This window comes from Myxocyprinus asiaticus, chromosome 32 (genome assembly GCF_019703515.2).
Source record: "Myxocyprinus asiaticus isolate MX2 ecotype Aquarium Trade chromosome 32, UBuf_Myxa_2, whole genome shotgun sequence".
Taxonomy (NCBI): Eukaryota; Metazoa; Chordata; class Actinopteri; order Cypriniformes; family Catostomidae; genus Myxocyprinus; species Myxocyprinus asiaticus.
In genome coordinates, this window is record NC_059375.1 from 30,362,662 (window position 1) to 30,389,310 (window position 26,649).

The following is a 26,649-nucleotide window of genomic DNA, read 5'->3' on the forward strand; positions in this document are numbered from 1 at the left end:
ATGCAGAGAGAGGATGAAAAAGACAGAGAGAGTCCCCAGAAAGACAGGTAAAATCTTTTATTTGATTAAGCACTGATAAGATCATTCTGACTGACATTATAATGAACATGGCATTAGATGCTTTCACTGAGTTATATTAAGATCTTTTGATTTCTCCTAGTCTTGGCAAATTTAATTCTTGCTATATTTGCATTACCATCTGTTTTTGTGCTTTGAAATCTGGCATTTTTTAACTCCATAGTTGAACAACTGGCAACAGTTTTACAGGGTTTGTTTGTCACACCAACAGTTGTCTTTTTTTCTTAAGAATTATAACTTCATCATCTTTCTTTGTTAAACATACTAATATAATTAAATGTTCTAAAACAGTAGCAATGGAAAAAGTTCTGTAAATTATAGTGGAGGAGTGGATCTGTTATAGATATTAAAAAGATGCATTTATGAACTAACTGTACATGGATGTTTATTATGAGCATGAATATATTTAAGCATGCTTAGTAAGTCAAGCATTAGAATTGCTTTTGCTCATACTTGCTCAAACTCCTAACCATTATACTTTGGCATGTAACTCGCTCTGCAGCATTTGTGCTATAGGAACATGTGTGATATAATTTTACTAAGCGATCATGCTCACATTTTGCATGGCATATGATAAAGTTGGAGAAAAGATTGCAAAGACATTAACTGAAGGAGGAGCCTAACTTGAACTATAGTATCAGAGACTTGGGGGGTAAACAACCATCTAGCAACCCCCCCATCCACCCCCACCACCCCCCCCCCCCCCCCCCAACAAAACAGAACACTTTAGCAACCGTTTTGCAATGCCCTGGCAACCACTCAAAACATTCAAGCATCATGCTGTAATTAGTATTGCACAGGCAAGCACCAATTACAGTTTCTTCTGAAATAATAATAATAATAAAAAATAAAAAAATTAGCTTATTATGTAGGCTATGTTATGAGCATGTATGAGCTAATATACACTCACTTAGCACTTTATTAGAAACACCTCTACACCTACTTATTCATGCCATTATCTAATCAACCAATCGTGTGCCAGCAGTGCAATGCATAAAATCATGCAGATATGGGTCAGAAGCTTCAGTTAATGTTCACATCAACCATCAGAATTGGAAAAAAAAAATGTGATCTCACTTATTTAGACTGTGGCATGATTGTTGGTGCCAGATCTGCTGGTTTGAGTATTTCTGTAACTGCTGATCTCCTGGGATTTTCACACACAACATTCTCTAGAGTTTACTCAGAATGGTGGCAAAAACAAAACAACAAAACAACAAAACATCCAGTGAGCGGCAGTTCAGCGGACGGAAATGCCTTGTTGATGAGAGAGGTCAACGGAGAATGGCCAGACTGGTCAAACTGACAGAAAGGCTTCGGTAACTCAGATAACCACTCTGTACAATTTTAGTGAGCAGAATAGCATCTCAGAATGCACAACATGTCGAACCTTGAGGTGGATGGGCTACAACAACAGAAGACCATGTCAGAAACTTTATTAGGACCATAGTGTTCCTAATAAATTTCTGAATGAGTGTATATGTGTATGGGATGGGTCTAATACTTTGTGGAAACCATAGATCTCGCAGGTCTATTTGGATAGTCCCAGAGTAAGAGTCAGATTAAAAATTGGATTAAAAGGGCCTGCTATTCTTTCCTCTTGGATTGCCAACCCCCCTCCGATATCCACTTCCTTTCCCATCTACTTTTGACCAGTTTCATTCTTTTCCAAGATAATCTAAAAAGTGAAGTGTCAAAACAGTTTCTACATTGCTAAGTAAACAGTACATCCGTTATAACAAGCACTTTCCAGACACTAAAAGAAGATATATTGTCATAGTCAGAAGTTAGAAAATGTTTAAATAAAGATGACGCAACAAATTCGCGCATGCGCTGTGAGAGTACAGGTGTCCGTGGCCCGTGTCCAACACTACTGCCGCACAGCGTTCGCCCACCTCACCGCACTTGGTTCCCTTCGTTCTTTCTTCCACAATTTTTTATCATGCACAATCACGATTCTTAAAAGCTGTCACAGTTGCTAAAATGTGCTCATCGGAGTGCCGAATGAAACGCAGCTTCTCTGTTCCAGAGTGAGTTACTTGATATATTTCTTGCTGAAAAAAACTACATGGGCTACGCCTGAACTAGCCGCACATTTTAAATGCGTTCATCTTGCAACTGCGACGTGACAAAACAAGAAACCCATTACAATCAACGAATGAAGCTGTATGCATTGCAGTTTAACGTGAGCTCACACACTTAGCGTGCTGAGTTCTGGAGTGTTTGACTGCAGGTTAGGTCTTCTAGTACGACATTTCACGGCGATTCACTGTTCTCTCTTGCCTTGAACATTTTTGTCTCTTCTTGAACTTTAGGGGAATGAGGAAGACTTCAGACATGAGCCCGCGCCGTCTGTCAGATATCAGTCCTCAACTCAGACAGCTGAAGTCCCTCGTCATCGATGAAGCTCTAAATGAAGAATTAAAGTCTTCGAGATCGGTAGAGTATATCAACAACGCATCCATAGAAGAGCGCATCCTGAGGATCACCGGTTACTATGGTTATGAGCCCTGGAACGCATCTCTCAGAGGTATTCCACTTATTTCATGCTTAGTTCTTATTAAAACCTGCCTTGATGACATGAAAGAGAAATATAAGTGTAGGCTACTACATGAGTGTTTTATCAGTTTCACCCAAAAATGAAAATTCAATCATTTACTCACCCTCATGTAATCCTAGATGTGTATGACTTTATTTCTTCTGCTTAACGCAAACAAAGATTTTTAGAAGAATATTTCAGCTCTGTAGGTCCTCACAATGCAAGTGAATAGTGGCCAGAACTTTGAAGGTCCAAAAAGCACATAAAGGCAGCATAAAAGTAATCCATAAGACTCCTTTGGTTAAATACATCTTCAGAATATGATGGGTGTGGGTGAGAAACAGAAATATTTAAGTGCTTTTTTACTATAAAGTCTCCACTTTTACTTTCACATCCACATTCTCCTTCCTTTGTTTTTGGCGATTTGCATTCTTCATGCATATCGCCATCTACTGGGCAGGGAGGACAGTTTATAGTAAAAATGGACTTAAATATGGATCTGATTCTCACCCACACCTATTACATCGCTTCTGAAGATACATATTTAACCACTGGAGTCGTATGGATTACTTTTATGCTGCCTTTATGTGCTTTTTGAGCTTCAAAGTTCTGGCCACCATTCACTTGCATTGTATGGACCTACAGAGCTGGTATGCTCTTCTAAAAATATTTGTTTGCGTTCAGCAGAAGAAAGTCCTACATATCTGGGATGGCATGAAGGTGAGGAAATTTTCACTACTGAACTATCCCTTTAAGGGTATAAAACTATAAGACTATTATATCAGTTATGGTATAGAACTATAAAGGCATTATATAGCCTTATTATATGGCTCTTATAAGGCTAAAGAACAGTACTGCCCTGTAAAGACAAAACCTAACCCTAACCCAGGCATATGGCACTAGACATTTTGTCAAATTTGAGTTATGTGTGAAAGTCATATAAAGTATCAAGGTACTATATGAATTAAGGGTATAACATAGTCTATAAAGGATCAGGTTGAGTCTTGTTTAGGGATGCATCGATGTATCAGCTGCCGATATTTATAGGAAATGTATTGACCGAATTAAAACCATCGGTAATAAGCATGAAAATGTCGATTTGAAAAAACAATGGTTTACTCATAATCAGTTAGTAACAGACTTGGTACAAACTCTGTGAATTGAAATGCACAATCCAGAAATAATAATAGCCACAATATGAAGAAGGGTTGGCTGTCCTTAAAATGTAATATTCTCACGTTATTGCAGAAAAAAATGGCATAAAGAGACATGACAGTTGTGAAAACAGCAGGTACATATAGGCTACATGATGAGGGACACCAGCCAAAACACTTTGAAACCAGCAGACTTTGACTTCTGAGATATTGGTATGATATCCAATAATATTGATTGATTGAATTAAGACTAAAATTGCAATATGGCCTTGCACAATTAAGGCTGCATTTTAAACTGCAAAAACAGAAGTGCAAAAAATGTTTTAGAAGTACAAAATAACCTTTTTTCATATCAACCATCATGTTATCATATTTAGTCCTTTTTTATTTTATAAAAAAAATATATTTATATTTAAAAAATATTTGTATATTTATCTTTTAGTGTCTTTCGCTGTGGCTCTCTTTAAAATTTTGGCCTGTCGTGTGTTCAATAGATCCAATGTACACTGGAAATTATTTATTGTTTGAATAGTTAAAAAGCTTTAAAAGTATTCCTACGTAAAACGGTGATCTGATGGCAAAATGAGGTACAAAATAGGGTAAGTTGCAAAATATTGGTATTGTTATCGGCCTATAGTTGTTTGTTAAAATCGGTATCTGTATCGGCCAAAAATTATCATATCGGTGCATCCCTAGTCTTCTTTATTCTGAAAATGTAAGGGTGGCTAATACTGGCTATAATATACTTGTCTGTAATTTTAGTTACTGCCAGGACTGTTTGTTCGTGCTTTTCATTTAGCTGTTAGTTGTGAGTTGTGGGTTTATGATTGATGTTTCAAACGCGAGAGCTAAACATCTTTGCTGATGGCGGCGTAATCACATCAATCAGAGACCTGTGCAAGATCTTCACACCCCTGCATCAATCTGAGCTCCTCCGCAACCCCACACACAATCTCTCTATTACAGTTCTTTGCAGTCACACTTTTGAATACTGATGAAAAAGGCAGAGACCATAAAATCTATCACCCAGCACCAGCAGAGTCAGATCATTTGTAGACAAGAGACCTTTTAGTTTCCTTGGGGTTAGTAATTGTTTAGCCTATAGGACCCCTGATGTATCTATTGTAGTATTTGATTTAAATAGCTAAGCACTGTAGTATGAGTTACAGTATGAATCTCTGGCAGCTCATAGTATGCATGAGAAAGTAACTGAGCCAGAGCCCATTTGTGCTTAGTCACCAGGGGCAGACAAGGTCTCTTGCTATTCTCATTTCCATTCTTCCACTGATTGCATCATAGCATGAAGTAAACACAATTTGTGTGCGCTCTAATGCATATTCAGTATCCTCGTAAAATGGCACAGGGCACAGCAGAAGGGGGTGAAAAGTTAATACACTGTTATGTCTTTGTTGAGCAGTCCTGTGCATTGAAGTTAACTACCCTCTCCTGCTGGTACTCACTGAACCTTACCACAGCAGCTCCTTACAGTCCCTGTCAACTCTGTTGACAAGTGCCGTTTTCTTCAAGAAGGTGTAGCTGCAAGCCGGAGATTTCCAAAAGAGGGTAGAGTTAGCCCAGAAGGGGTTGGGGTTACTCCAAAAGGGGGTTGTGGCAACTCCAAAAGGGGCTTCCACACATGGATAGGGTTAGAGAAAGGGTTAGAATAGGGGCTCCCTAGATCTTTGCTGAAGGTTTGGAGCTCTGCCTGCAGCAATATCCTTCTCATTTTCTTTGGCATCATTGGCATATTTTGTACTGAAACTTGACATTGCTGTGGTTCATGTTGAACAGCTCCTTCCTTTTTTAAAAATAGCCAAAAGGCTTAAGCTTAAATTGCAGCCCACCAAAGCCACACACACACACACATATCCCCTTTTCCCTGTGCTGCTTCTCGTGCCAGATCCGGTGTTCAGCCAGAGAAACTGAGAAGTGGTCTCAATACCGAGTCCGACTGCTTTTCCACTGACTTGAGAGCCGAGTGATGATCTAACTAACCACTTTACTACAAAACTAGTCTCGCATAGCCAGACCTATGACTACAGCTCTATAGCAACTTCAATTGGTCAAGAAATACCCATTTAGACAGGAAAAGCTAACTGACATGGTAAGTGACCAATCACAGTCAGTTTTGTCATTACAGGGTAAATTATAAAAATGTTAATTATATAATGTCTCTACGAGCAATTGCACATTAAACACACAGGGAAATAGCAAAATGTGAAGAGTCTAAGTACAGTAAACCTCATTACAGAGAATTTCACAGAGATAACTAAGTAAACAAAGCAGAAAATGCAGCTCTGCTCGTGGATATCCACTTTACTTTCTGCTACGTGCCTCAAACAAAACTCTGAATATCTTTAAAAGATTTGATGTCACTAACCAGGCAAACTTGGGAAAATTCTGTGATTATTTCATTCTTAAAAGCACTCATTCTGTCAACGCGGAACCTTGTGAACACAACTCGGCTTCCAGGCGGACTGATAAAATGTCTTGTGTGCGTCTACTCGTGGAAGTTCCATTGAATCAATCAGATTTGCGCTGAGTTGATCAGTAAAGCGTTTTCCAGTTTTGCGTACTATGTGCATCAGACGGTTAGAGAACGGACTGTGGGCAATCCGTGGGTGTGCTGTCTAAGGCTGAGACTACTACAAAACCAGACCACAAATGCGCACAGAATATGGCAGTCTTTGCTTACAACAAGGCTGGAGCCGTTGTGCAAGTCCAGTGCAGATGAATGAGAAACAAGCGAGTAAAAGATCACAATATATCCATGTTTTGAAACACAATACACTAAACATAATGAATAAAGAACACTTCTTTGTGCTGTACATCCCAAGAAACCTCCATAAAATGCCTGCATTAAAACTATGAATAAACTCCAGCCATTTTCTTTGCATCCAAATCCCTATGCCCGATTCCCTTCAAAGACAGTTACCATCCACTGTGAGAGCTTCAGTGGGCTGAAAGGTGATATCAGTCATTTGGAACTCACTTTTTAAATGATTGTTATTGGAAATTCTATTTGGAATGTTCCAAAATCATGGATTGTCCTCCCTTCGAAGTGCCCTCCGAAGGCATCATGAGCGCTGCCACTGGTTAGAACACAGACAGACGTGCTGATCAGATGTACGAGGAGGGTGCATTCTCGTTCTGGAAAGCATTTGATTGGACAATATTTTTCAGCTGCTTTGTGCCGTCAAATTTTTCCTGGGTCTTTTAAGCCCCAATAAAGACAGCAGATTTTAAATGTGTATATCTGCTGAAAGCATTTTCTTTCTTTTTTTATCGTTTTTTTTTTCATGCCGTCTTTAAATCCACCCTGTCACAACATAGACCACATTGGTCATTTTGTAGTACTAAAATAGAAAACATTCTCATTTTCATCATGAATTTTAATGGAGGTGAAATAAGGTGCAGCAGTGGAAAAGCCGTTTTTTGTGAAAGAGAATAATGAGAGGTGAAAGTCTAGTAGTTTTTACGTTACTTTAACGTGAAAAGAATCAGTTTTATTGTACTGCCTTATTAATACACATACCTGTATTTTCCAAAAAGTCATGTGGATTCGCTGTCTGTTATACGAACTAGGATAACTTGAGACATCATAGCAGTGCTGCTCCACAAGGGATTTCTTTTTTGGTTATACATAATAAAATATTCAGCCGATGCTTACATTTTCAAGGTGACTTACAGTACATTTATTACAGGGAACGTCCTCCTCGATTCCTTGCTTCAGGGCACAATGGTAATTAGGGAACTCAGCAATTCTTCAGTTCATGGATTGGGTTTGAACCTTTGATCTTTGGGTTTAAAGCCAGATCTTTAACCGCTGCACCATCACCACCTAATTAATGTGTGGGTCAATGTGTGCACCACCAAGCTGGGACTTGGATCAAATTAACTTTCACAGATTGTGGTCTGTGGTGTACCTGTGACAGAAGAATCAGCCTCTTGCTCCACTGGCGGACTGCTACTCAGGGACAGTCTGTCTGCCCCCCTGCCCTCAGTGCCCTGACAGCTTTGTCCTAGAGACGTGCCAGGTTCTGAAGTGCAAACTAAACTTCTTCTATGGGCTTTTAGGGGCAAGCGTGTGGTATCTGAAGTAGAAATGAGACGTCTTGACAGTTATTGCAATACAATGTTTCATAGACTAACTTAGTATGAAAATGTTTGCCACAGTTATAAAAAGGGCTAGAGGGAGAAACCTAATTGGCACATATTCAGTACCATGGACAGCACCAAATAAATCTACACTGAAACATTATAAAGGTACTTGGTGTGAGTTGTTTCTTCTAAGGTTAGGACTGCAATTCAACTGTGTCAGCATCATATTTGTCAAGCAATATTTTTGTGCTGTACTATATGCCATTTTATGCAGAAATAACAGCAAAAATGTAATACGTACAGCCTTTATTTGATACAGACACACACACAAACAATTTACATGACCTTTGTTGTCTATATCTGCAGAGGACCAATCCAGCAGAGAGAAAATGGAAGTGAAGGTAGATAGCCATGCTGCTACAGGAACTGTTCAGTCTGTTCGTGTGAACAGGCAGGAGAGACTGCAATTCTGTTTGCTTATGACCGCAGTCCACCTGCGCAGAGCACTATGGGGTGTCACGGTGGTGATCTGCATCTGCATGTCTTGGTCAGGCTGCACTCAGTTGGCTAAAATAACAGTCAGACGCTTGAATGTTCCATTCACCCTCACTTGGTTCTCCACGTCCTGGAACTGTGTCATCTTTCCTCTGTACTACTTGGGTCACCTGTGCTGTAGCAAAGACAGACAGACCCCTAGACAACGCTTCAGGTGAGAAGGATTGTTTCACTTCATGCATGATTGGAGGAGAAGGAGATCTTATTGCTCTGTGACCTACGAAACTTTTCACTGCATTCCTAAATGTGAACTCGTTGCATAAGTGCTGCACTGTGTAAAAGTTTGGATTTATGCAGACTTAACTCAATTTAAATTGCAGAACCAAAGTGTCTGTTGACTTTGCAGTTCTGTTGGGTTGAGCTTCTCAGATAGATTTGACCCTAGCCTCATTTTCTTAACAATGTCCCATGGCAATATTTTGTCCTTTTCATCAGTTTAGCACAACAGATTTTTAAAGGCTTTTTGTACTAGGCAGCACTTTTGAAAGAAGTTTTAAATAATGCAAAAAAAGTTTTTTATGGTTTGTATCAAACTTGGATAGCTGGTTCTATGAAGTTAGTAGTAACCTTCTGCACCCTAAACCGTCACAACTGGGGTGTCTCGGGGCTTTTTACACGTTTTGATGTGGAAAGAACCAAGCCATTGTGAAATTGAGAATACAAATAGTGAAATGGATTTCCACTGGACCATAAAATTCTCCGTGGTGAATGGAAAATGAGATAAATCTTAAAAGTCATGGAAAAGTGAGGGGCCTGGGTAGCTCAGCGAGTATTGACGCTGACTACCACCCCTGGAGTCGCGAGTTCGAATCCAGGGTGTGCTGAGTGACTCCAGCCAGGTCTCCCAAGCAACCAAATTGGCCCGGTTGCTAGTGAGGGTAGAGTCACATGGGGTAACCACCTCATTGTCGCTATAATGTGGTTCTCGCTCTCGGTGGGGTGCATGGTGAGTTGCGAGTGGATGCCGCAGAGAATAGCGTGAAGCCTCCACATGCGCTAGGTCTCCGCGGTAACGCGCTCAACAAGCCACGATAAGATACGTGGATTGAAGGTCTCAGACGCGGAGGCAACTGAGATTCTTCCTCCTCCACCACAAGGACTTCGAGCACATTGGAAATTGGGCATTCCAAATTGGAGAGAAAAGGGGAGAGAAAAAAAATAAAAATCATGGAAATTTCTATAGTGAATTTACATTTTTCTAGTTGTGCTCTGCTCTGAAATATTAAATTGGCTAGAAATTGCTCCTCATGACTGTGATCTCTATACAAATAATTTTTTTTAAAATCATACAGTAATTCGAATAACTGGAAAAATCATGAAAATATAATGGAACTTAATTGGTCAAAAAATGTGGGAACCCTGGTGTCAGAGTGTGTTGCTGTGAAAGTAACATTTTTATCAACCTTTGGTCACATGACCATCCCCATTGAAATCAATCGGTATGCTATGACAAAGAATGCTGCACAAACTCAAAAGCATGCAACAGTCTGGTTCCGGAAGTAAAAATCCCTTTCATTTTTCCATAGACAAATTGATTTTAACAATAACTTATAAACCTTTAAATACAGACCTACACTGTAAAAAATGAAATTGCGTTTTATCCAGCCTATGGGGTTTTTTGAGATATTACAGATACTACAAAATGTGAATTACTTTCATATACATAAAAACACATGTTACCTTAACACGGTTTTACACAGGACGCAGTGGGTGGCAGGCTTTGCTTGCGTTCTTGCCTTATCTTCTAAACATAAGCTGTACATGTAGTATATGTTTCTGTAGTCTGTTTCCACCTGGTACACAGACTCGTCCATTCACAGCTTCCCATGAGGCTGTTTTCCTATTTATGTCTCTATAAATGCTCAAAGAAATGTTATACAGGTCAGGAAATTCAGCAACAGCGAGGTTATTCTTCTGCATGTTGTTTTTGACTACACAAAAGCTTAATGTCATTTGATTGGTTGTGAATAAATTCAGCTCTGTGTGCACAGCAAGAAGTCATGCACAACAAAGTGGCAGGATTCTCGTGAACGAGCTTGGAAAGCGACACCACTTCGACTGCCGGCTCCGTTTTGCAGACTGCCGCCTCTCTCTCATTGAGCGGTGACCGCATCCCATGAAAAACCGCCTTTAGACCAAATATATTCTCCCAAACGTTGTCCCAACTTGCCTAACAGAGTTGTCTGAACAAATAATTTCATGTTTAACAATTTTGCAGATTTGCGAGTTCCCAGTATGCATTGCAACATAGATAAATTATGTGGTTAGTGTTATAGGCTTATTATTTTTTGCTGTTTATACTTATTGTTGATTTTTGTTGCCACTGTTAGTCAGTTGTTTTGTGGTGATGTTAGGCGCTAATCTTTTGATTGTCTCTATTATTGAGGTCTGTGTGTTAAGGGTTGAGGTCTATTGCTTGTCTTCCAAATGCCGTCACCTAGTGTTTGTTTGTAAACAGTAACTTCATCAATACTTATAATTAGGGGTTCAAGCGCTTAGCGCTGAAACCCTATTGTAATTGTTAAGATTTTTATTATTATTATTATTCCGCTATAAAACTGATTGGGTAGTGCAATCCGTAAGGCCTAGAGACTTGAAACTTGGTCAGATGGTAGTAGTATTGCTCGCTACTCAGAAACATGGACTCGGCGAAATTGGTCAATAGGGGGTGCGACTGATTAAAAATGCGAAACTGCTCATAACTTCTAGACCTTTTGTCGTAGACTCAACTTTATACTATTGGAATCCTTGGCTCAAACCAAACAAAACGTATATCTCCGATTTCATTTCCGCCTATAAAAATTCTCCGCCATTTTGGATTTTTCTACTACTTTTGCGAACTAGTCCTAGGTTTTTCGTCCAATCGGGACCAAACCAGTGCCAAACGATTCTCTGGAGTCTCAATATCAAAAGTTATCAAAAAAAGTTTGAACTTTCGACTCGAGCTAGCTGCGGTATGCGAAAACATCGGAAGCAGGAGTGGCCAATTTTACGTAAATGGCTATAACTCTTGAAGGAAATGAGATATCTTCACCAAACTTGGCATGCTTATGTAGGAGGTCGATCTTTGGTCGCCCAGAAAAGTTGCCGTAGTTTTGTCACATGGTGGCGCTATAATACCAAAAAAAACATGAAATTGGCTGTAACTATGAAACTGTTAATCCTATTGACTTCAAATTTTGCATACATTGTCTTTGTCTCAGCTGCCATCATTGTCTATATGGACATTCACGTATGTTGAAATCATGGCAGCCATCGGCCAATCCAATTTCAGTAGCTATTACACAAGGTTAACAATGACTGATCGGAATGAAACTTGGTGGACCTATTTGACTCTTGGTCTGAGAGGGTTGTGCAAAGTTTTTAAAAAATCAGCCACTAGGTGGTGCTATTACGATTTTTGTAGGTGTTAATGGTTGTACATAATGCAGTGTTGCATTAAAACACAAGTAATATATATCACCTGATAGCTCTTCCCATTCTAAACAACTTTGCCTCTAGAAGCATTGGTGTCTGTCAAACCGTTCGGTAAATATTTCAGATAATGTTAAAAACCTACTTTTGCGAACTAGTCCTAGGTTTTTCACCTGATCGGAAGCAAACCAGTGCAGAAATATACTCTGGAGTCTGATTATCAATAATTCTCAAAAAAAAGTTGACATTTCAACTCATGGTCGCTAAGGTGTGCCAAAACGTTCAAAAAGGGCGGTCCATTTTTACTAAAATGACTATAACGCCCGAAGGAAATGAGATATTTTCACCAAACTCGGTACACATGTGTATGAGCTCAATCTGAGGTCACAGTAAAAAAACTGCGGAGTTTAATCACTTGGTGGCACTATAACAGGGAAAAAAACATGAAAACAGCTATAACTATGCAACCGTTAGTCTGATTGAGTTGAAAATCGGCATGCAGCGTCTTTGTCCAAGGTGCCATTACTGTGTATGAGGACATTGGCGTATCTCAAAAAACATGGCCAATGAAATTTGAGCACCTATTAGACAAGGTTAACGGAGGCTGATCGGCACAAAACTCGGTGGGCCTGTTCGACTCCTGGCCATAGAGGTCTGTGAGAAATTTGAAAGAAATCGAACACCCTTTGGTAGCTATAACAGTGTCATTTAGAAAATGGCCGTGGTCAAGTGTACAAATAAGCCCATAATTCCTAAACAAAAACTCAGAACTTCACAAAATTTGCTGAGAACATTCGACATGTGATTTTAAACAAGCATGCTGACTTTTATGGAGATCGGACCATAGGTGGCACTATGAGCTTTAATATCCATGTATTTCCTTAGTAAATTGACTGTATTGGCTGTAAATGGTCTATTCCATCTATGATCTAGGTGGTTACACGCTTGCTAAATAAAACATAATACCTTTTTACGCATGTGCTTAAAGGCCTTAAACCGCTTGAACCCCGTTAATTGCTGCTTGCAGCTATATTTAAATCATTAGTTTTGCATATTTCCATCTTTTTTTTATTTTTTTTTTATTGCGTCATTGGCAATGCTTTATGGAATTGTAGTTCATTCCCTTATGCATTTACATTTACATTTACATTTATTCATTTGGCAGATGCTTTTATCCAAAGCGACTTACAAAAGAGGAAAACATAAGCGAATCATCTTAAGGAGACAGTGGTATGAAAAGTGCCATATTACAAAGTTTCACTAGCATCAGAATAGTATTCAAAACAGAATAACGTGCAACAGGAATTTAAAAAAAAATTTTTTTTTATTTTTTATTAATGACTGGTTAAGTGCTCATGGAAAAGATGTGTTTTTAGTCATTTTTTGAAGACAGAGAGTGAGTCAGCTTCACGGATGGAGTTGGGAAGGTTGTTCCACTAACGTGGTATGATGAAGCTGAAAGTCCGAGAAAGTGTTTTGGTGCCTCTTTGTGTTGGTACAACAAGGCGACATTCCTTAGCCGACCGCAGGCTTCTAGTAGGCGCGTAGCTCTGCAGAAATGATTTTAGGTATGCTGGAGCAGACCCAGTGACTGTTCTGTATGCCAGCATCAGAGCCTTGAATTTGATACGTGCATCAATCGGCAGCCAATGGAGAGAGACAAGGAGTGGTGTAACATGCGCTTCATGACATTTCAAAAAAGTGTCCAAATTTAATTTTCAGAGTCTGTTGTATAAAAGGGGAAAATGGCAAGTGGAGGATCTGTATGAAGCAGCGTTCCTGGACTCTTTTCTTCTCTTCCGCCTTTTCCTCTTTCTTCTTTGCAGGGGTCTAATTGCACATGCAGGGAGGCCTGCAATGAGAGCGTTACAGTAGTCCAGTTTAGTTATGACAAGTGACTGGACAAGCAGTTGTGTGGTATGTTCAGAGAGGAAGGGTCTTATCTTCCTGATATTGTAGAGTGTAAATCTACATGATTTTGTGGTCTTTGAGATGTGGTCTGTGAAATTTAGTTTGTTGTCGATGGTTACCCCTAGATTTTTGACAGTTTTGGAAGGCGTTACTGTAGTTGCACCCAGCTGCACGGTGATGTTGTATTCAACAGCAGGGTTGGCTGGAAAGACAAGGAGTTCAGTCTTGGCTGGGTTGAGTTGCAGGTAGTGCTCCTTCATCCAGGCCGAGATGTCTGCCAGGCAGGCAGAAATTCGAGCAGTCACTGTGGTGTCGTTGGGCTGGAAAGACAAGTAGAGTTGCTTGTCATCAGCGTAGCAGCGGTAAGAGAAACCATGTGCCTGAATGATGGGTCCCAGTGATGTTGTGTATATAGAGCAGAGCAGTGGCCCAAGCACTGATCCCTGAGGTACCCCAGTAAGTAGCTGATGAGGCTTGGATACCTCAGCTCTCCAGGCTACCTTGAAGACCTACCTGAGAGATAGGAGTTAAACCAGTCAAGCACAGTTCCTGTGATGCCCAGTGAGGAGAGGGTAGAGAGTAAGATCTGATGGTTGACTGTGTCAAAGGCTGCAGAAATGTCCTGCAGAATCAGGACGGATGATCTGGATTCAGCTTTCGCCCATCTCAGCGACTCAGTGACAGACAGCAGGGCAGTCACAGTGGAGTGTCCACTTTTGAAACCTGACTGATTGTCATCCAGCAGCTTGTTCTGTGAGAGATAGGCAGAGATTTGATTGAAAACTGCTCTTTCAAGTGTTTTTGCCATGAATGGGATGAGAGAGACTGGTCTGCATTGTTCTGTTTGTGTGGGGTTAAGTGCGGGTTTCTTCAGCAGCGGGGTTACTCGAGCCTGCTTGAATGTAGTGGGAAAAGTGCCTATAAGTAGAGATGTGTTAATTATGTGTGTGAGTGCAGGTAGGATGGACGGAGAAATGGCCTGGAGAAGGTGAGAAGGAATGGGGTGAAGGGAACAGGTGGTGAGGTGGTTGGAGAGGAGGAGGTTAGAGACCTCAGTGTCAGTCAGAGGAGAGAACATAGAGACAGAAGAGTTGCATACAGGAGACAGGTGTTTGACAGGGTGTGGTGCTGAGAATGTATTGCTGATGGATGTAACCTTATTAGTAAAAAATGTGGCGAAGACATCTGCTGTCAGTGATGTGTCAGGTGGTGGAGGGGGAGGGCAGAGAAGTGTGTTGAATGTTCTAAACAAGCCGCGAGTGTCTGTGGTGCTGTTGATCTTGTTCTGGTAATAGGAGGTTTTTGCAGATTTAACATTGTCTGAAAAAGTTGCAAGCAGAGACTAATATTTACCTAGATCTGCTGGATCTTTAGATTTCCGCCGTCTCCTCTCAGCTGCCCTGAGCTCAGTCCGATGTTCACGAAGGATGTCAGACAGCCAGGGGCTGAGTGGTGTAGCACGTGCTGGCCTAGAGGAGATAGGACAGATGTTGTCTGTCCTATCCCTATTATACAATCTTATACCTTCATATTTTTGTCTGATTTTCAAAAACATTTTTGCTTTAAATCAAAGTTTGTGATGTGATTCACCTCGGAACCGGTTGGTTTGGTTCATGGCTTACAACTCTTTTATGAAGGATTTTATGAAAACCCAATGGAAAAAATGAATGGGAAAAATACTTCTGGAACCCAGATGGCTGAAAATGTGGGCGGACACTGTTGCGCTCTAAGGTTAAGGTACCTTTTGACTTACATTCAAGGGTGTCTCATTCATTATAAATGGATGGTGTATGTTCTTTCCTATTTTTTGAGTGTTTGTGTTGCCTTTTCCCCAATTTTTGGGGGAAATTAGTGATCCATGCCTTATTTTGTACCCACACTTTTTTTTAATCATTCCTATGCCCCAACTTATACTTAAAAGAATATTTTAGGTATATTTTTTTTAAACACATTATGCATTTCTGCCATTATATTGATTACAACAAAAAATATTTTGACTCGTTCCTCCTTTTCTTTATATAAAAAAAGCCAAAATTGAGGTTACAGTGAGGCACTTACTATGGAAGTGAATGGGCCAGTTTTTTGGAGGGTTTAGGAAAAAATGTGAAGCTTATAATTTTATAAAAGCACTTACTTTGATTCTTCTGTTAAAACTCGTGTGTTATTTGAGCTGTAAAGATAAATCGTCGTTTTTACAGTTGTTTTAGGGTTTACGACGTTACGTCTTCATGGCAATAAAGTTAAAAAATGTAATATAACTTAACACAGTAAAGGTTAGTAAGCAAGTTTATCTTGCTAAAATCATGTTAACACGCATATTGTTTAAGTCTTGTGTTATACTTTTGAAACAGTGAGTATTTTAACATTTATAGACTGGCCCCATTCACTTCCATTGTAAATGCATCAACCCAGATTTGTGTTTCTTTTTCTTTTCGTATTTTTTTTTTCTTTTAAGAAAAAAAGAAAAGTCAAAAAAAAAAAAATGTGATTATCAACATTATGCCACATGCTGTCGATTGAACTTTACTTGTATTGAACCCAGAATATTCCTTTAAGACATATTTATTTGTTCCTGTATTTTCTGGGTTGTGTTTATGAGGAATATCTGTTACATAAATATGTATATTGAATACACGGTGAGGATGTGTTATTTGTATGCAGAGTTGGGAGGGTTACTTTTGAAATGTATTCCACTACAGATTACAGAATACATGCTGTAAAATGTAATTTGTAACGTATTCTGTTAGATTACTCAAGATTAGTAACGTATTCTAAATACTTTGGATTACTTCTTCAGCACTGGTAGATTTTTTCACTTGTTTTGACTATAAAAACTCTGCCAGTACAGTAACACAAAATACACATGTTAAAAATACATTCTTTGAAAAACCTAAATATCTTATGCAGTGTTGTTTCTAAAACAAGATCAATTAAATTGATCTTGTTTTAAGGATTTTTAGATATTTTTACAGGAAAACAATACAAAAATTATTATCAAGAATATGATTTTTGCCCAAATATCAAAGGTCTTACCAGAAAAATAGAAAATATGATCCAATGTGAATTTTCTTGATAAAAAATATGATCGTGCCTGGTAACGTGCATGTAAAATGGCTAGAAATAGCATTTTAGCTTAGCATAAAGCTGACAATTTACACAAGGTTTATTTCTATTTCTTCTGCTCCAAACTTACTTCAAACTTACTTCTCTGTCTGCTCGTATGAATGTAACACATCATAAGAAAGTGTTTCACCACTGTTCAAATGCACTTTGGATCACATCATTTATATGTATAAATGTTTTCCATCTGAAAGGACTAAATATTAAATGAAACAAATGACAATAAAATGCAAAGTAATCTCTTCAGTAATCAAAATACTTTTGAATGTAACTGTATTCTAATTACCAATTATTTAAATTGTAACTGTAGTGGAATACAGTTGCTTATATTTTATATTTTAAATACATAATCCCGTTACATGTATTTCATTACTCCCCAACCCTGTTTGAATGTGATTGGATTCACAATAGAGAGTGTTGTCAATTCTTTGGAGATGATGGACTGTCAGTGAGGATGCTGCTCTCTCGGGTGGCCCCATTTGGAGTGCTGTGGACTCTCACCAGCTATTTGTACCTTCAAGGCCTTCGCAGAATCCCTGCCACAGATGCCTGTGCCCTCTTCTGCTGCAGTCGTGCCTTTGTCTTCCTAATATCCTGGATTGTACTGCGGGATCGCTTCATGGGAGTGCGGGTGAGACTTAAACTAAAACTACATTCCCTTAGTAAGAACTTAGTTAGATATATATCATGGGGAGACAGATTTAAAAATCTGCTACTTAACAGAATCTTTTTGGTTTAATTCTTTAAAGGGGTCATGACATGCCTTTTTTTAATTTTTAATGTCCTTTGAGGTTCACTTATAATATTAGTAAAGTTTTTATTTATTTATTTATTTATTTTGCACAAAAAACAGTCAAATATTTGCAAAACATGATGATTTTCCACCCTTATTCTGACCCTCTGTCCGAATGGAAAAGTAGGCGTTGATGTGTTGTTCTGTCTACCACAGTGTGACATCACAATGTGAAGGAAGTAGAAAACGAGTCACTTTGGCAGCTTGGTTTCAACAAATGCTCTCTTTGCAGTGATTAGGAAGTTTAGAGTTCTGAAACTTACAGTATGTTTTTAAACAGTATTACAATGACCTCTTATATGTCAAAAGATCAAAGAAAACTTGATTCCTCATGTCATGACCCCTTTAAAGGCTATAGTTTGGCCGGGTTTAAACGGCAAACTGGACTTAACCCCATTTTTTTTTTTTATCATTTATAATACTAACTACATAGGATATGCTTATGATAGCTTTGTTTTTCAGCACGCCTTATTTATTGCTGATTGTATATTTTTACTTCTTAATTGTGGCATTTCTATTCTAATAGTTTAATTTGTTAATTTTCAATAGCTTTGTCTATGTATTGTGTGAACAATTTTATATTTTGTAATCTTTGTAGAATGGTACTATTTATTCTGATCAGTCTGGTCAACCAGGAGTATTTTTGTACTTGAGGTGTGTTTTTATCTGTCTGGTTGAGTGGGGTGGAATTTCGTTTGGGTGTTGATATGTTCATAATGACTGAATGATTGAAGTTCATTGGCTTCTTGCCACACTGAGCACTACTTTAATATGACACAGGTGTTTGTTTCTTGATTGCCCTGATGAAGGCAGTTTGTCTGCCAATACACATTGGCCTTTAATGTATTTGGCCCATTAAAATAAAGGATTTTTTTGTTTTGTTTTTTCAAGTAAAGTGCTTTGCACATTTTTTCTAGGGTATCTTACCTACATAATTTTTCATTGATGCAACATTTTAATTACCCAGAACCAAAACCTAAAACTTAAGCTCTCATAAAATTTTAACACTATTTTTACTGCCTTGAAAGCACTTGTATTACTTCAGGAAATGCAAATCTAGTTTGTTTTGTTGTTGTTGCTGTGCAACAAAATTGCAAATGCCTGTTAATCTAACGTACTTGTAAAAACAGTTACACGTTTCCTGTATTCCATCTAATCACAGATTGTGGCAGCCATTTTAGCCATTGGAGGCATTGTTATGATGACATATGCAGATGGTTTCCATAGCCACTCTGTGATTGGCATCTCCCTTGTGGTTGGGTCTGCATCAACCGCAGCTATGTACAAAGTAAGTGAGAATTACTTGCTGCTGATAAGTATATTGTACCAACAAGCACATCTTAAGACAGTCATACACCACTGACTTACTATTCCTATCGAGATATTTCAAGTTCACAATTACTTATTTCATGCTCTGTTTGGCTGTACAGCACTGTACAACTTGCACATATCTTTTTTTTTTTTTTTTCAGGTTTTGTTCAAGCTTGTTCTGGGAAATGCAAAGATTGGTGAAGCAGCAGTGTATCTTACTGTTCTCGGTGGAGCTAATTTGGTCTTCATTAGTGCTGTACCTCTGATCCTGCTTGTCACAGGGGCTGAGGACTTTGTTTCACCTGGAGATTTGCCATGGCCAAGTATCTGTGGCATGTCTGCTCTTTTGCTGGGTAAGAGGATGGACACATAAATACATGCATACTCCTCAAAATGACGTATTCCCTTAAAATGATTATCATTGACTTGACTAATATTCTTACTTTTCCTCTTGTTGCGCTCTTAGTGTTCAACTTCCTGTTGAATTTTGGTGTTTTGATAACACTTCCTACTCTGATTTCTCTGGGTGTGGTCCTCAGTGTGCCTGTAAATGCTGGTAAGTTATACTAGCACCATTTGTTGTTGTCTCTGGTGAGTTTAATTTGTATCATTTAAAAAAATATATATATATCATCTATGTCTATGATTTTTTTTTAACTCTAACTTTTTTGACTGTCGCATAAACTGTAAATAATTATTTTATTTTTTATTTAGGAAAAATATTTTATGAGAAATGTAACTGTTTAATAGATTAATAATAAAAAAATACTTTATAAAATTTACTTTTATTTATTTTTTTCAATTTTGTAGCCTTTTGTGTCAGTGAAACTCAAAATTGGTTTTGAACAATAATCAAGATGCTAATCTAATCAGTACCATTTGAATAACATTTAAACTTAATTTTGGTATTATGGGATTAACCCTTTAAGCTTGGATGGGCCCGCAAGAAAAAAAATAACTTTCAAAATATTAATAATACAGTCATGACCAACACAAAATAGGTATCATTTGAAAGGTTAAATGCTGTGCTTTACAATGCATGTAGGCATTATGACCAAAACTGAACTAGTGCTTGAAATATGCAGACAAATCAGAAGTTTTACATTTTGATAATTTATTAAACATTTTGCACTGTACATATTATTGTAATCAGTAAAAACATCAAACTCATCAAATAGCCATGTGTCATATGTTGTTGGAAAGCTCTCAAAGAGTAGAATACAAGTAGCCTATTTTTACTTAAATACAAAAATATAGCGAGTAATAGCTAAGTATATGTCTTTGACATTTATGTTTCATGTGAACAAGTGTTGCTCTTATGCTGCGTTTTTGCTTATAACTTCACAAAAAATAAAGAGAACCTAAAATATACAGTTACTTAGAGGAGGTGATCATCTTTCAAACAAGCCCACACACAAGGTCATCGGATGCATAGATCATTAGATAAGTGACATGACACCCAATGTGCATACAACATCTGGCCATCTGGCATCTTGCAATCTGGCTGAAAAAACACTGGCTTTCCTGGATCAGATGAAGTCATCGGAAGTGATGTAGTGTTATGGAATGCTAAACCAATCGGATTGGGTTCAGATCGGTGCAAAAATCATCCATATTTGGGCAGATAGACATGTGATTGTTGACTGTTACATATGGCCACCAGGAGATGGCGCCAAGTACATGACACAGACTCGGTGTCAAATGGCACACATTATGTGAAATCTCATTACTAAACTCATGTCTGCATGCTAGACAAACCTTTAGTCATTGTTGTGTTTGCATGTGTAATTAGTTCTTATGTACAATTATTATGTTTTATTTGTTTGGAGAGGCTTTTGGATACTTTTTTGTAAACTAGGATAAATGATATTTGTAATGCTATAACTTTTTGATTTCTTTGAATCAACACAAAATTAGTTACAGTAATCAGTTACAGTTGACATGATTAGGAACAAAACAAAAGCAGTTTTTCTGAGCCAGATATATATAATGTCAAATCAGAAAAAGAAGGAAAAAATGACATGGCAAAGTGATTTTTCATCAGTTTATTAGAGCAAGAGCCTCAGAATTTATCATAAACAATATCATTAACAAAATTTAAGTTTTCTCAACAATGATATCAAACACTTGACCCTTATTGGTGTTGTTTTTTTTTTTTGTTGTTGTTGTTTTTTTGAGTTATAAGCTTTTAATTATGGGTATGCCACTGAAACAGGAAATCTTTAAAAACACCCTCAGAGCTTAAAGGGTTAATAATTGTTGAACTAAACAGCAGGTGGATATGGAAAGTGGACTTGATCCTTTTATATTGCCTGGTTTTTAAGTGTTTTCATAAAAATCAGATGGTGATGACAAAAACAAGGTACACAGTTGTGAACCTGAAAGAGATACATTTGTAAAGTTAACCTCTTCCTTTTGTCAGAAAATAGCAGCATTGTTTATTTAAAATGTACATAAAAGAACAAATAAGTGTTCATCTCTGATTATCTTGTGGAAATGTTGCTATTATTCAAAACTAATGGCATTGTCTCAAGAATCAGTGATGTGTCATTTAGAAATGCCTAAGAGACCCTGAAAACCTTTTGAACTCCAGTCATAGATCGCTACATGTGTGAGATCCAGCTCAACAGTGTCCGTGTTATAGCGGCATCTATCATTTGCCTGGGCTTCCTTTTGCTCTTGCTGCCTAAGGATTGGGACCAGTGCCTGCCTCAGTTATGGTCCATGCTGCACACACAGGAAGAGCCACAAGAGTGCGCAAGAGACAAACACTCAGAGACACTTCACATCAGACCAAGAGAAGCCAGGAACTGCAATTCCAAAACAACCGGTACTCCCAGTATACACTGACCTGGTGTCATTTTCATGCCATAAACACATTATTGGCACCAGATTAGTTTCATCCACATTTGTGGTGCAGAACTGCACATCAAAATGGAATGGCAACAAACAACTGCTTAGAAAGATGAGAAGTTGATACAGTTGCATATGAGGGTGCTATTGTTATCATATCTTATGATCCAAAGGAATATTGAACAATTCTATGCACAGCTTTAGAATTTGCTTGGGTAACCTGTTACATGGTTAAATGGAGTGGTGAAAGTTTATATTTCATTTTTGTTTACTCGTCCTCATATTAGTTGTTCCAAACCTGTATGACTTGTATTTTTCTGTGGAATACAAACAGAGATGTTAGGCAGAATGTTATCCTCAGTCATCATTCACTTTCATTGAATGGACAAAAGATGCAATGAAAGTGAATGGGGACTGAAGCTCACATTTTGCATAAAATCTCATTTTGTGTTCCATGGAATAAAGAAAGTAATATGGGTTTGCAGAACAACTCACATGAGGGTTCATTTTTGGGTTAACAGCTATCTCTTTAAGTGTCAATGCACTGTTACAGGTCTTAGTGTTTGGAAACTGAATGAATGAGTAGGTGAGAGACATTTTATTACCTGCTACAGTACTACTGTATGTCTGTATATCTAATGTAGATTTGTATATTCCATTGTCGCTTCATGGGTTGAATGAAGTACCTATGTACAGTATATATACAAGTACTGTATATTGCCAGTTTCTCAACTGCTGACACATCGTCACACTCTTCAACTTAATATTCCTGTTATGTGCTATAATCTCAAACTGGTTCTATTTACTCTGTGTATGCATTTGATAGTGTTATGGCCTCATATAATCTGAAAGAAAGACAATACCCATGGATTCTTCAGATTAATGTTACATTTTATCTCTATCAGTGACAATACTTGGTTCTAATATTCCTGTGGAATTAAGGCTTAATGTAAACCTTTGTAAGGATGATTTTTTTGTTACTACTTAATAGCAATAATAAAGAATGAAGGTACACACTATGCATGTTGTTACATTACTGAAGTTATTCATAAAAATTCAGAAATATATCAAGGTTTATCAGCAAGGGTTAAATTGGGGCATTTTGGCTCCTCTGATTAAACAAGAAAAAAAAAATATTGGCAGTTTGTTCGTCACTTTATTTTATTTCCTGCAGGCACGCAGTTCAGGTTTTTTATGTGTTCCATCTCAATTTAGCGAGTGTGCTCAAAAACATCTTTAAAGTTCTTTAAAGTTAATTACATAAGTATTATGCTTCCGTGTAGTCTGTGTTGGAACCTGGTCTGCTATATTTGCCTAAATGCAGGAGGTGGTGGGGGTTGTTAGGGTTCCCCCACCTCAAAAATCCCAATTTAACCCATCAGTTAAGTCTATCAACTGTTGATCTTTCAAGCATGCTTTTCCACTTAAATATATATAAAATCTATATGCACAACCATGAATCACATTTTTTTGATTTAATATAGAAATTTGCAGGTGTTGTTTAAATATATAAAAACAAAATCAGAATTCACATTATTTTACATATTTCAGAGCCATACACAGGAATTTCACATACAGAATGTGCCTTACAGAAGCAGATAAGATCTAATATTTTGAGCACAAATTATGATTTTAACGCTCCTGTGGTATGATAAAATAAATGCAATAAAAAGCAAGAAACGGTAAGCACAGGAAGAGAGCCAAATCATGCAGTAACAACCCTAACAACAAGGCCCTCAATTGTCAATTCATAAAAATATGCTATGCTGGAAGCTTTTATTGTGTTTAACACAATGATATCCATATGACCATAATTAAAATTAGGGAGGTACAACTAGAGTCCTTACAGAGTTTTCTTTATAATAACTAAAAGAGTAAAAGATACTGGCATCAAGAAAAACCTTCATAAAAGATTTAAAGGAATATTCCGGGTTCAATACAAGTTAAGCTCAATCGACAGCATTTGCTGCATAATGTTGATGACCACAAAAATTAATTTTGACTTGTTCCTTTTCTGTAAAAAAAAAAAAAAAAAAAAGGAATAATTGGGGTTAAAAATTAGGCACTAAAATTGAAAGGGGCAATCCATAAATGTTAAAATACTCAAAAGTATAGCCACAAGACATAAAAAATATGCGTGCTAACATGATTTTAGTGATAAAATCACTTACTAACCTTTTCTCTGTACAGTTGTCCAATTTTTCCAACTTCCTTGACATGGCGACATAGTAACGCTGTAAACTATGTAATCCCATTAAATGATTTAAACAACTTTACAGCTCAAATAATTTATGAGTTTTAACAGAAGAATTAATGTTAGTGCTTCTATAAAATCATAAGCTTCACATTTCTGCCTTTAAACCCCCCAAAGATTGGCCCCATTCACTTCCATTGTAAGTGCCTCACTGTAACCTTGATTTTTTTTCTTTGTTTTTTAAAGGATGGACAATTCTAAATATTTTTTTTAGGTAATCAACATAATGCCAGAAATGCCTTTGATTGAGCTTCACCCACACAATATACTGTATGTCATTGCACTTTTCCTTTAAAGGGGACCTATTATGCAAAATTCACTTTTACATGGTGTTTGAACATAAATGTGTACACAACCACCTTACAATGTTAAAAGTCCACCCACTCATCTTTCTTATATTTTTATTAATCAAAAACAGTGTTTCAAAATGACTGGTTTTGGTATCTGCTCCAAAGTGACCTCACTTTAGAGCAGGCCACGCCCACGACTGGTGACGGACTCCACCCTATAATCATAGATCCTCCCCTGAGTGATCAACACACAGTCCGCCATTTTTTTCCGCGCTGGAGCAGCTACATTGAGAAGAATAATGTCTCAGCTTCATAAGCGTAATACGTGTTCTGTTGTAGGCTGTAAAAGTGAACATAAGTGTCTTCATGTACTCCTGGCATCAGAGCCACTGAAGACGCAGTGGACAAGTTTTGTTTTTGAAGAAAGTGTTCCCCAAAACATACCAAAATTTGTGTATGTTTGAGCAAATCATTTTACACCGGACTGCTTTGTGAATGAGGGTCAATATAAAGCAGGCTTTTCTAAATATTTGATTCTCAAGCATGGATCAGTACCAACTGTTCGTGTTCCAGCTTTATATCCTGAAGATGTAAGTATCACACTTTATATTTTGTGAATGTTTGCAAATCGCATTATGCAAGACAACCCCCTAAAATGTCATGTCTCGTTATAGCGCATAGCTAACGTCATTACAGTATATTTTTGTGTTGCTCATCCATCGATGCTAAATGGCTGAAAAACACTGGTATTTATGGTGTCAGTCATATTGGTTCTGATTTGTTGTTGCTATAGTATCCGAAGCACCAGCTGTAAAGGCACAGCCCTGTTCCGGGAAGGGGGCGGGGAGCAGCAACTCATTTGCATTTAAAGTGACACACAAGAAAACAGCGTGTTTTTGATTCCACCCAAAAAGAAGCATTTATAACATGGTATAATAAATGATCCGTGGGGTATTTTGAGCTGAAACTTCACAGACACATTCTGGGGACACCTGATACTTATATTACATCTTGTAAAAAGGGGGCATAATAGGTCTCCTTTAAGGAAGCCTTGCAACCCTCTTGACCCAGCTCCCCAAAGCTAAAACCTGTGCTTCTAAGAGATTTACAGTGGCAACCTGAAGTTGTCATAAAAAACACAATAGTATAGGAATAGAAAAAACTCATCTTTCCTCTGATGCCCCTTCAGTGTCAATGGAACCTGTAACTCAAAACTCTCACAAAGCCTGTTTATCCTTCACTTGAGGTATAACATCCAAATTCTTTGAAATGTAAAATGAGGTTGAGTAAATGATGACAGAATCTTAATTTATGCTTGAACTGTCCCTTTAAATCAAGTCAAAACATTTGCTGTTTCCCAATGTCTGTTCTTTTTGTGTTCTTGTGGACTTGTTTGACATCATCACCCACCTCCAAAAAAAGAAAATAGTTAAGAAGTTGTTGAATATACATATCGCGGCACATCTTAAAACTAGCATAGATTCGTTTTACGTCCTCATGTCTTCCAAGTTTGCTCTTTCAAGATAGTTAGACAAGACTGATTTTCACAAGAACTTAAGAACAGCATTGAGACATTTTTTTGGATCGTACAGATTACATCCTGCGGAAATAAACATTTGGTAACACTTTACCATAAGGTTCCATTCATTAACATTAGTTAATGTATAAGGTATCATTAACAAACAATGAACAATATATATTACAGCATTTATTAATCTTAATGTTAGTAAATATAGCTCACAGGGCAATGACTTATGTTAACATATACAACTTTTGATTTTGAATTAAATGTATTAGTATATGCTGAAACTAACATTAACCTAGATTAGTAAATGCTGTAAAAGTATTGTTCATAGTTACTTCATGTTAAGTAATGTTAACAAATGGAACCTTATTGTAAAGTGTTACCAAACATTCAATGTTAAGAGATCACAGCATAATAGCCCTGTCATTGTCGAGCTAAATAATGTCTTTCTGGGCTGTCCTAGTGGAATGACGGAAGTACATGTAAGCCAGAAACAAGAGAACAAATATTAGAAGTGAGAAGAGGAGCATAAATTTGACGTATCCCCCGTGAGGCATCAGGGGTGTGTCTGGAGCTTCAGCTGGGATCATGTTGGTTAGGTTTAGCATGTAACCCAAAGTCCAGCCTGCATCACTTTCTCCTATCTGCACAGAGAGAGAGAGAGATTGTCAACACTGCTCTCATCAGCATACCTCTTAACACAATCTTATTTCACACACATAGGTATCCACATATTCTTTATAAGAGGAGA

General features: G+C 37.7%; 2 protein-coding genes across 4 annotated transcripts in view; one reads left to right on the forward strand and one right to left on the reverse strand.

Moving 5' to 3' along the window:
- slc35f3a (solute carrier family 35 member F3a) lies at positions 1 to 24,011 on the forward strand. 2 transcript variants are annotated; one of them, XM_051667265.1, is made up of 9 exons: positions 1 to 47; positions 2,394 to 2,608; positions 5,148 to 5,150; positions 8,239 to 8,581; positions 17,284 to 17,503; positions 18,828 to 18,953; positions 19,137 to 19,329; positions 19,443 to 19,532; positions 21,570 to 24,011. In XM_051667265.1, exons 1-9 carry the CDS (start codon positions 1 to 3, stop codon positions 21,824 to 21,826), a joined length of 1,494 nt encoding a protein of 497 aa, XP_051523225.1. In that variant the 3' UTR covers positions 21,827 to 24,011. The 2 variants fall into 2 exon arrangements, with proteins under 2 accessions (XP_051523225.1, XP_051523224.1); XM_051667264.1 differs by lacking the exons at positions 1 to 47; positions 5,148 to 5,150 and adding an exon at positions 1,974 to 2,108.
- Positions 23,288 to 26,649, reverse strand: part of LOC127423152 (ectonucleoside triphosphate diphosphohydrolase 1-like) — a 27,379-nt gene continuing 24,017 nt past the window's right edge. For both annotated transcript variants that reach the window (XM_051667263.1, XM_051667262.1), the window contains exon 10: positions 23,288 to 26,542. In XM_051667263.1, coding sequence (XP_051523223.1) covers positions 26,333 to 26,542 — 210 coding nt within the window. In that variant the 3' untranslated portion in view covers positions 23,288 to 26,332. The remainder of the gene's footprint in view (positions 26,543 to 26,649) is intronic.